Raw genomic sequence first — 10748 nt, forward strand, 5'->3', positions numbered from 1 at the left:
AGAGAGGACTACCCTTTGTGTGTCCGACAAACTGTTTCTGTGTAATGGAAACGGTTACCCTTAAAAAAAAAAAAAAAAAAAAAAAAAAAAAAAAAAAAAAAAAAAAAAAAAACTCCAGGCCCTTGGAAAATTTAAGCTTTAAGAATACAATGGGCTTCCACTATCACCTGGGCCGTCCATTTCATTACTAACATGGGGAAACTGGGTATATTACATCATTCCTATTTTACGTGAAATAAAACAAGAGTTTTTTCATTCTCATCATCTAAAATTGTTTGTATCTGACATTACAGTAATGCACCTTATGACGTTGGCATTCCATTTAAAAAAAAAAATGCAAAATTAATTTACGTAGTTTTACTGATTTTCATTAAGCTTCATCTGAATTTTTTTTTTTTTTTTTTTTTTTTTTAATTCTACACCTTAGTTTTAATTTTTTATTTTATTTTATTAAGAGTATTTTTGCCATTAGGGGGACATTGATAATTTTTGATAGTTTGAGAAGAATATTGTCTCAATTAAAAGTTTTGAAAGAACATTATTAATTGAGTGATAGTTTAAGGAGACCAAGAGAATATCCAGTTAGTTATAGTAAAAGGGTATTTTTATCTTTTCACTTTTTGAGTGGACAAAAATACATCTATACTATAACTATATATTTTTCAATTTAAATGAAATAAAGATGACACTTTACCCTTAAAAACTTAATAAATTTGGTTAATGAAAATATAAGACGTGTCCCTTTTTTTTTTTTTTTTTTCCATGTCCGTAAAAGAAAGAGAAAGAAGAAAAAAAAGAGACTCAAACTAGTGATTTGTAACTTTCAATTTATTAAACGTGATCTCAACCAATTAAGTTATCTTTTTATAGCTAGACTTGTATTTAGATACTGACTTTAAAAAAGACTAATAATTTCAACGAAATCATCCTTCCTTTCACCTGGGCCGTTGGTGTTATCGATAAAGCCGAAGGATATCGCTGAGCATCAGCATCAGCATCAGCATCATCCAAAAAGCAAAAGCGAGGCAAGTGAGCAACTTAATTAGTACACAATGCATTAATGTTGTCAGCCACTAAATAAGATGCAGAAAGAAAGTGAGGGAAAGGAGCTCTTCCACTTCTACAATCTGCCCAAAAATGGGCGGCTCTCCATGGAGTTTCGAACCATTTTGCGTTTCAAACTTATAAAAAAAACAAAGATTAGGGCCAACTCAATCCCATTAAGCCGTAGCCTAAAGCTTAAGATTGATAATTTTTTATATGATTCATAAACTTAACATGAATTCAATATAAAATTAGATAGTTATGATTGAAGGGTTTAATCCATTTAATAAAATGAGTTAAGTTATAATGAAAAATTCAAGATGCTCTCCTGGAAATTTTTTTTTTTTTTTTTAAATAATATTCACCTAGGATCAGAAGAAGACCTATCATTTTTCGGCTAAGATTGACCTATATAATCTTATATTCATGCCTTGACACGACCTGAACTCAAAATGCAAATACAAATTGCCACCTCTACTAAAGCCCTTAATTAATAATTACTAATATATATATATATTGAAAAATATAAAACTTCCATTAATGAAATTTCATGAATATAAAGCTCTTACATTACAGAGCATAGCTCTGAAAAATCATAGTCAAAAGGTATGAAGATTACAAAGTCAAAAAAATGACTTCAAGCTTCTGCTAACCCATGTCCAATTACATTTAAGAAACAGATCTGCTTTGTACAAACTAGATCTAGACATGGATAACCCAAATACAAAACAAAAATAAAAAACAACTAGAAACTAAAACTCCGGTCATGAGAGTTAAGCCCTCATACCAATCTACTCCATCCTCAACCCGAAGGCCAAAACAACAAACTCATCCTCAACTCGAAGGCCAGGACAAACAAAATAAAAAACAAAAAACAAAAAACAAAATCCCCACAAGCAGTAGCGGAGGAGCACGGCATCGTAGACATCCTTTCAGAAGACACGTCTTGGCCGAAGAAGGCGATCAGATCTAATGTTGAAGAGACTAGATCTAGATCTAGATCTACAAACTAGATCTAAAGCAACCCGCCAAAAACGGAGACCGGTGGAGTCTACAGAGAAGACACACTGCTACCATGAAAGGGGAGGAGAGAAGATCTAGATCTAGTATTGTCTAGAAGAAAATAGAGAGATGAATTCTAGAGAGAAGGCAAAATCTATCTAGAATAGAATTCATAAAAGAAATATTTAAAGTCTTAATTGTAGCTAATATTCTCCAAATTATGTTAAATGAATAAGAATAATGCTACACTTACTTTCACTTCTTTACACAATTTTTCTACACTCATAGGTAGCTTTTAAAACCAGGGGAAAATTTCATACTCATTCATTGATAAAAGGTTGCAAGCAAAGCTCTGAAAGGAAATCGCAAGCAAAGGTCTAAAAGGAAATCATAGCTGAAGCTAAAGTTACATACGTCAACAACATACCAATCAACCATTACAAAACATCCTCTAACGCATGACTATTCATCAGGTTTAAAAACAGATCTGCACCAAATAGACACCTTCCAATGCATAGGTAGTGCTTATTCCTTAGCCTTGAGAGCAAAGAACCTCCAAGCCGAAACTCTTCCTCCTCGACCCGATAGCCAGGATATCGTTCACATCCATAACCCAATGGTCTAAAGCAAAGCAACAACGGGCAGATTAAAGAGAGGACAGAGCCTTATTACAAGTAGAAAACAGGAAAGAAAAACGTACAGGGAAATAAAAGGGATAAAGTGGAAATACAAGCAAAAAAAAAAAAAAAAAAAGGGAAAAAATATAGGAAAAAAAAAAAAACTATGCGGATAACAGCAGCTAGGAGGAAGCCAATTGCGTGCTGGCTGGAAACCGACGCTAAAGGTGGTGTTGGAAGTTCATCGCGGTGGGGACGCGAGAAAGACCCGGCAACGGATGGTGGGCGACATAGAGGGCGCGGAGGAGATCGGCAGTGCACACAAAACAAATTGGGGGGAGAGTTTGAGTGAATCCCCCAAGAGCAGCACCCACAGAGTGTGTCAAACAAGCAACAGAAACAAATAATAACACACCAAGATTAACGTAAAAAAAAAGGCAGAAAGGGAAAGCAAAAAACAAACCAGAAAATGAAATCAAAACAACAGCCAGAGAGAACTGAAACCCAAAACACAGCCGAAAATGCGGATCTAGTGCAAAAGGTGGGATGGGCACGGGCGAAACTGGTTAGCAAGGTGTTAGGGCATGCGTCGAGGGCGGGGGGAGGAGAGAGGCAACCAACGGCCATCCCTCCTCCCCAAGCTTGGAGATACCTTACCTGTGCGGCTGCGTCGCTCAGAGAGAAAAGTGCTAGGGTTTGGGAACGTGTATGAACTCTTAGGCAAATAATGGTCTTCCAGGTGGCTTTTAAAACCAACATTGCATTTGAAATGGATCTTTATTAGATTTTGATTGAATTGTAATTTTTAAAGTCATCTATGGGAGTAAAAAAATTGTATAAAAAAATGAAAATAGGTGTAGCATATTCCTCAATAAATAATTAGAGAAAGCATTAATATCATTTGTTCCATTCTTGAAACAAGGATTCGAAAAATCGGTAGCATTAAGTAAAGGAATCAAACAATATTAAAGTCATTCTGGAATATTGAATTAAATGCTAAAAAGACGAAGAAAAAAAAAAAATCATCTCCTTTACATGTTCAAAATAAAAATAAATAAATAATAAAAAAAAAATCATTAAACCAAGGTAGAGAATTAAACCAAATAAAAAATTGATTCATGATTTAAATTTATTTTCATAACAATTGACATATTAAATTATAGCAAAATTTCATAAAATCTTATGAGCTTCTTCTCGTTTTAACAGTACCCCTAAAGTTTAAAAACTCTCAATTAAGAGTATCTAATTTTTTAATTTCTTTCAATTATCTCATTTCATTAGGATTTTCTATTAAATTTTGTCAAAATACTCATTTTTTTAATTATAAAAAAATAAAAATAAAAATTGCGAAGATGTTGTAAAGATATTTTTAAAAATAAAAAATAAATAAACGTCTAAATCTTTACAATTTTTTATTTTATTTTTTATAATTAAAAAAAAACGAGGGTATTTTGAGAATTTTGACAAGATTTAACGAAAACAAGTAATTGAAAGTTCGATATCCTTAATTGAGAGTTTTTAAACTTTGGGGGGTACTTTTAAAATGCCTGGAAGTACATGGGGTTTTATAATGTTTCCCCTAAATTATATAAAAAAGGCTTGATTTATTTCCAAATGCATCGCTCCCTCTACCTCTCAAAGTTTAAAAACTCTCAATTAATAGTATCGAACTTTCAATTTCTTTCAATTATCCAATTCAATTAGAATTTTCCACTAAATATTGTCAAAATTCTTAAAATATCATTATTTTTATAATAAAAAAATAAATAAAAAGCTGTAAAGATTCAAACATTTATTTTTTTTATTAAAAAAAAAAATAACATATTTGCAACATCTTTGCAACTTTTTAATGTAAAAATGATATTTTATACAGTTTGACAAGATTTAATAACAAATCATAACGGAATAAGATAATTGAAAATAATTGAAAGTTCGATATCTTAATTGAGAGTTTCTAAACTTTGAGAGGATAGTGTCACTATGAGTTAGAAGGTCAAGAGAGTTTTATGAAGTTTATTTAAATTTTATTAACAATACATGTTAGAGCATTCACATTGGCCTCAATAAATTATAATTTTTTGGCTATTTTAACTAGCAGAACATAAAATGCTCCACATCTAGCTCAGTAAAATGACTAAGGATTTGTTGAGCTGCTACAAGGCTCAACAAATTTGTTGAGTATTGTACCTCAACAAATCCTTATTTATATTAATAATAAAAGTAATTTTGCTCTCTATTTTTTTTGGGAATATGAAAAGTAGATAAATAAATAATATTTTAAATAGAAAAGTGAAAGTGAATAACTAAAATGTTGAGTCGGATGTAAGTGATTTGAAAAAGTAAATAGTTAAAAATTAAAAAAAAAAAAAAAAAAAGGTTCTTTTTAGTTAAATATTTGTTGAGTGAGATATGAATGTTCTTACATTGCTTATCTAGAAAAAAGCTTTTTCAAAATTAAAATTGATAAAATTCTACCTAAGATGAACTACTTACAAAAAAGATTAAATGGATAGCCATATTATTAATTGAAAATGAGATGTTAAAAAAACTTGAATATAGAAACATTCCAAAAAGTAAGAAAGAATAATTTTTTAATAAAAAAAATAATATTAATATCAAAATAAAATATTATTTAAATATATGAAAACTGCATGATTAAACTTGTCACGAGAGGATAATGTTAGGACTTCCTATCGTCTATTAATTTGGCACGAGTGACAATGAACGCACGGCATGGTGAACGTTGTTTAAGTTTTTCTTTCTACCTTGCTGCCGTGACTTATACACATGATGTATAATTTCTTTAAATCTATCGTGTCCGTCAAATTTTTTAACCAATTTAATAATATAAGAACTAATTTGTTATTTTTGCTTATCATTAAAAACTCTCAAAACATTTTAATACGACTGAAAACTCATTGTAAATCAATGACCCTATAAAAACTACTTTTGCAATTTTTTTTTTCTTCCAACAATTTAAATAATCTAACATCATCCGCACTGGAATAGTGAAAAAAATGCTCGGCTTCCCCAAAGGTATTACAACTGAAAAGGCAATAAATTAATATGACAATATTCTAAATCCATACAAAAAAGGGCAATTAGTAGTTGAAATTACAATGTCCTTTTTAACTCACCGCAATAAAACCACTCTTTATACCTCCTAAAATCCTAAACGGTATAGAAGCCTCACGTGCCATCGATCACACAGTAAGCCCTTGCGGGGAAGCACCGACGGGTGCCTTTGGTCTAGGCTTTTCCACAACAATAGCCTGAGTGGTCAGCACCATTCCTGCAACTGAAGCAGAATTTTGCAATGCACATCGTGTCACCTTTGCTGGGTCAATAACTCCGGCCTGCACCAAGTTCTCATACTTGTCTGTCATTGCGTTGTAACCAACTTCCCATTCACTGTTCTTTATCTTCTCCACAACCACCTCACCTTCAACTCCAGCATTTTGAGCTATCAGTGATGCTGGTGAGACCAGTGCCTACAACACAAAAACATTGAGTTCATAAAAAAGATGAACCACAGAAAGTGCATATTCATTATGAATCTCACGGTTAACACAGCAGAGAATATGCCAATTGACCTAAATCAACCATCCAACAAATCCATTTCTGCTTCTTGGACCATGGCAGATTTTAAGGTGCACGTCCAAGGTTTAGTAGGAGGCACCTTTTGGACGATTTTGTGGCTTTTCCGGGGTGTTGCAAGCTTTAAAAAAATGTACTACTGTGCAACCTGTTTGCTCACAACAATCTTTCTGCGCATTCATTAAGCAGCTTAGGATTCTTTTAAAAGGATTTGGAGAAGCAACCCAACTACCCTTCTAAAAGCAACTGAAGCTTATCCTACTCTTAAGAAGATGCAGCCCTACTAAACTGACCCTTACCAAAGATAAACTCCAATAATGATGACTTTCAGAAACAAGTGATTACATACCCTACATTTAGACACCTAGACTAACATTAAACTGTAAATTATAAGTAGCCTAGGGCAGATGAGGTAGTTGTATGACAAATTTCCATCATCTATTGAATAGGCAATAAAATGGAGTTCTTACCTTCTGCACAATATCAGCACCTAGCCGCTCATCTGGGTCTTCAAGCTTCTCCTTAATGGCAGGAACATGAGTTGAAAGATGAACCAATGCAGCACCACCACCAGGCACAATCCCTTCCTCTATGGCAGCAAAAGTGGCATTCTTGGCATCTTCAATACGTAGTTTACGGTCCTCAAGCTCAGTCTCTGTTGCAGCACCCACCTTTATTACAGCTACACCGCCAGACAATTTGGCAATTCTCTCAGCTAGTTTTTGTGAGTCATACACTGAATCTGTCTCTGCTAATTCCATCTTCAACTGTGCAATCCTTGCTTGTAACTCATCCTTTGATGCAGCATCTGCAATAATGGTGGTCGAGTCCTTGGTGATGGTTACCTTCCTAGCCAGACCAAGCTGCTCAATTGAGGCGTTCTCAATAAGCAGACCCAGATCACTAGCTTGGAACTCAGCTCCTGAAGTTGACAAGACAAAAGAAGAAATTGGCACCACCAAGTAACATAATTATGTAATGAAAGAAGTGTTCACGCAACTACCATACATAAAGAACAAGTTACTAAATTATGGCATTCACCTTCCCTCTGAGTCATATTGTAAGAAAAGAATAAAATATAAATCCATTCAATGCCAAGGTCTTTTAAGATCACAAAACTTAGCCTTACCCTGATCACAATCTCATATTAGGGAAAGTTGTTACTAACAATGAGGGATCGTTGTTACTCAGTGTGTGTGTCTGTGTTTGTGTGTGTGAGAAAGAGAGGTGGAGGAGCAATGCCAAAAATCTAACAGAAAATAGGTTAAAACTATTTCACTTGCCGACAGGTATCAATAATATAAAGCAAGCAAAATGCTTAGAACCAAAACATTTCATGCCAATGAAATTTAAATACCTGTCAAAATGGCAATATCTTGAAGGAGGGCTTTTCTCCTCTCACCAAAACCAGGAGCTTTAATGGCAGCAACATTGAGAATGCCTCGCAGCTTATTTACTACAAGAGTGGCCAAGGCCTCCCCAGTGACATCCTCAGCAATAATAAGCAATGGGGCTCTCAATTGGGTGGTCTTCTCTAACAGGGGAATTATGTCTTTTATTGCTGAAATCTTCTGATCCGTGACCAAGACTCTTGCATTCTCAAATTCAGCAATCAATTTCTCAGGGTTTGTAACAAATTGGGGGGAGATATAACCTCTGTCAATCTGATGGCACGGAATAACCAAAAATAAGCCTCAAACAATCAAAAGCATGATCATGCACTACATAAACCCCAAAAAAATAAAAAATAAAAAATAAAACAGTCTCGACTCAAAAGAAGCACACTAACCTCCATTCCTTCTTCCACTTCAACGGTTGTCTCAAAAGAGGATGACGACTCAATGGACAACACACCATCTGGCCCAACCTTGTCAATTGCATCCGCAATCATAGTGCCAATAAGCTCATCATTCCCGGCAGATATGGTAGCAACAGCTGGAAAGCAATCCCAATGGGAACAACCAGAATTAGAACCAAATTCAAAGAAGCAAAAGAACTGATTATTAGGCACAGAAAATCTGATATTGTAGTGTGATAAACAAAGACGCTATACAATACCTTTGATATCATCACGACCTTTGACAGGCCTAGCCTTCTTCTCCAACTCTTCTACCAAGGCTTGTACAGTTTTATCAATACCCTTCTTTATTGAGACCGGATTTGCACCAGAAGTGACATTTAAAAGACCTAATTTAATGATTTCACGAGCAAGAACTGATGCAGTGGTTGTCCCATCACCAGCAGAGTCATTAGTTTTACTTGCAACCTACCTCCCACAATCAAAACAGATTGATACATTACAGCAAAACCAAAACAATATTTCAATGCCAATTGTATAAAAAAGTTATCATCAGAAGAAAAACTAAAACAAAATTCTTGGACAGAAATATGTTAAAGATGAAGACCCAACCTCCCTAATGAGAGCTGCACCAGCATTTTCCATAGCATCAGGGAGCTCAATAGCTCGAGCAATTGTGACTCCATCGTTTACTACTTTAGGACTTCCAAATTCATCCAACACAACATTCCTTCCTTCAAAATACAAAAGGAAACACACCATAAGCACAATTGATGTGTCGTTAATCCGAACTGCATTGTACAGTTCCCATAAACAAGACAACTCTTTTAGAAATGAACCTATGGAAAACAACAGCAGAATAGGCAACTGCTAAAGGCGCAAATTACATTACACCTCATTGAATTAGTTTCAAGTTTAATCCCCAGAAAGACAGGAGCAAACTTGCGTGTGTATGATGATGATAAATGTCTACAAGTCATCAAATGCTAATCCGCAGAAGCTTCGGATAAGGTTTGAAATGCATTAGAAAACCATTAACAACCACTGCATATAACAGCAATGGTAACAGCAGAACAAGAAGTTACCCCTAGGACCAAGAGTAAGCCCAACAGCATCGGCAAGCTTATCAATTCCGGCCTGGAGTGCAGACCTTGAATTCTGGTCAAATGCAATTTCCTTTGCGGCAGCCCTCACAGCAAATCGGCTGCTGGGCTGCCTGAAATTCAGTCGGTTACTTTTCTGCTGATCAACTCTCCTCCTCAAGCTCTGTCACATTGTAAGAGTAGATTATTTCATGTATTTGAATACAGAAACAAATATATAGCTCACCAACTGGAACTAAAAAGATTGCAACGCAGATAGAATCATTGGGATTCACCCATCAATGAAAATTTCACATAAATATTATTTAACCCTCAAAAACTCAGAACATAGCATAGTTATCTTCAATACAGAGCTTATGCACACAAACACCCGCAAATGCAGAACAAAAAAAGAGGACCCAGAAGATAAACCCTCACAATTGGCCTTCATTTTCCCTCATTTCCATAAAGAAGCAAATGAAAAGAAATTGTCTTCTCAACCAACAAGCAATAAAGAGCATGTTAAAATCCAAAACAAAAGAGGCGATCAGGCAGATAGACAGAGGTACCTGCTTGGGAGAGCAGAGAATGGATGCGGTTGAAATAGCATTAGTCGAGGCCATCTTCGAGAGAGCGAAGCTAGGGTTTTTGGGTTGTGTGAGGGAGTGCACAAGCGTGTGGATAAGGAGGCAAAGAAGCAGTGTTGGTCTTAGGGTTTAGTTTTATTGGAAGAGAGGAGATTCTAGAAGCTTCGTCCATTTCCAGAATGGGTTCGGGGCCCAAACTGCGACCTCTGGAGTAAAGATTATTTTTATTTTTTATTTTTTTTTCTGGCTTAAAAATTGAATTTATACACAAAATATTTTTTTTTATGGTTTATAAACTTAAAACAGAAAAAAGTTATAGAAATTTGTTTGGGATTGCAGTTTTAATAAGTGCGATTTTAAAAATTACATTTTTAAAAATTACGTTTTTGAAGTCGCTACTTTTTCAAATGGTAAAGACGTTTGGTAAAACATGTTAAAAAATATTTTTTTATCAAATATTTGTTATACAAAATCGTAATTTTGGTTTAAATTTGTGTTTTTTTTTTCAAACAAGCACCTCCTACCTAACGGAAAAGGATCCTTTCCATTTCAAATTCCCTCAAGTTAATGCATTTAGAAGGGTAAAATTGTCCAAATTTTTTTGAGGTTAAAATTTTCGGACAACGCTACCCTTCTAAATGCACTAACTGGAGGAAATTGAGGAAATTTGAAATGGAAATGATCCTTGTCCCTACCTTACTTATAGAAATCGCAGATTTTTTTTCTTCTTATTTTAGATTTAAATACTTTTTAAATCGCAATGTCAAATGTCTTACATGTTGCAATATCTTTTAAAAACACAAATTATTCTTGCAAAATCGTAATTGTAAACGCAACCTTAATCGGCTCGATCAAATTTTGAGATTTCCTCTTTCACCTGTTTAGGCCCATCGGGTGGAATCACTCTTTCTCTTTTTCTTTTTTTCCTCGTCAATCCTCATTACGCATATACTGTTTTATACACATTTCCTAGGGCTAACAATTTTTTATACGACCCACAAACCCAACATGAACCCAATAC

General features: G+C 34.4%; 1 protein-coding gene across 1 annotated transcript; it reads right to left on the reverse strand.

Annotated features, from left to right (window-relative positions):
• Positions 1-5700: 5700 nt before the first annotated feature.
• On the reverse strand, positions 5701-9902 carry CPN60A (chaperonin-60alpha). Its single transcript, XM_059573999.2, has 8 exons — positions 9710-9902; positions 9144-9324; positions 8671-8792; positions 8319-8526; positions 8050-8195; positions 7618-7924; positions 6731-7182; positions 5701-6154 (listed from the first exon to the last, which is right to left on the reverse strand). Exons 1-8 carry the CDS (start codon positions 9761-9763, stop codon positions 5867-5869), a joined length of 1758 nt encoding a protein of 585 aa, XP_059429982.2. The 5' UTR covers positions 9764-9902; the 3' UTR covers positions 5701-5866.
• Between the last annotated feature and the right edge of the window lie 846 nt (positions 9903-10748).

Source organism: Corylus avellana, chromosome 8 (genome assembly GCF_965113065.1).
Source record: "Corylus avellana chromosome 8, dhCorAvel1.hap1.2, whole genome shotgun sequence".
Taxonomy (NCBI): Eukaryota; Viridiplantae; Streptophyta; class Magnoliopsida; order Fagales; family Betulaceae; genus Corylus; species Corylus avellana.

What these genes read in the sequence shown, in the direction of transcription:
- CPN60A (XM_059573999.2), bottom strand. Translation starts at nt 9,763, where the DNA reads ATGGCCTCGACTAATGCTATTTCAACCGCATCCATTCTCTGCTCTCCC. An exon ending in AAGTGGAAGAAGGAATGGAG is followed by an intron (nt 7,925 to 8,049) that starts GTTAGTGTGCTT and finishes CCGTGCCATCAG; the next exon opens with ATTGACAGAGGTTATATCTC. An exon ending in GTGCTGATATTGTGCAGAAG is followed by an intron (nt 6,155 to 6,730) that starts GTAAGAACTCCA and finishes TTTGTGTTGTAG; the next exon opens with GCACTGGTCTCACCAGCATC.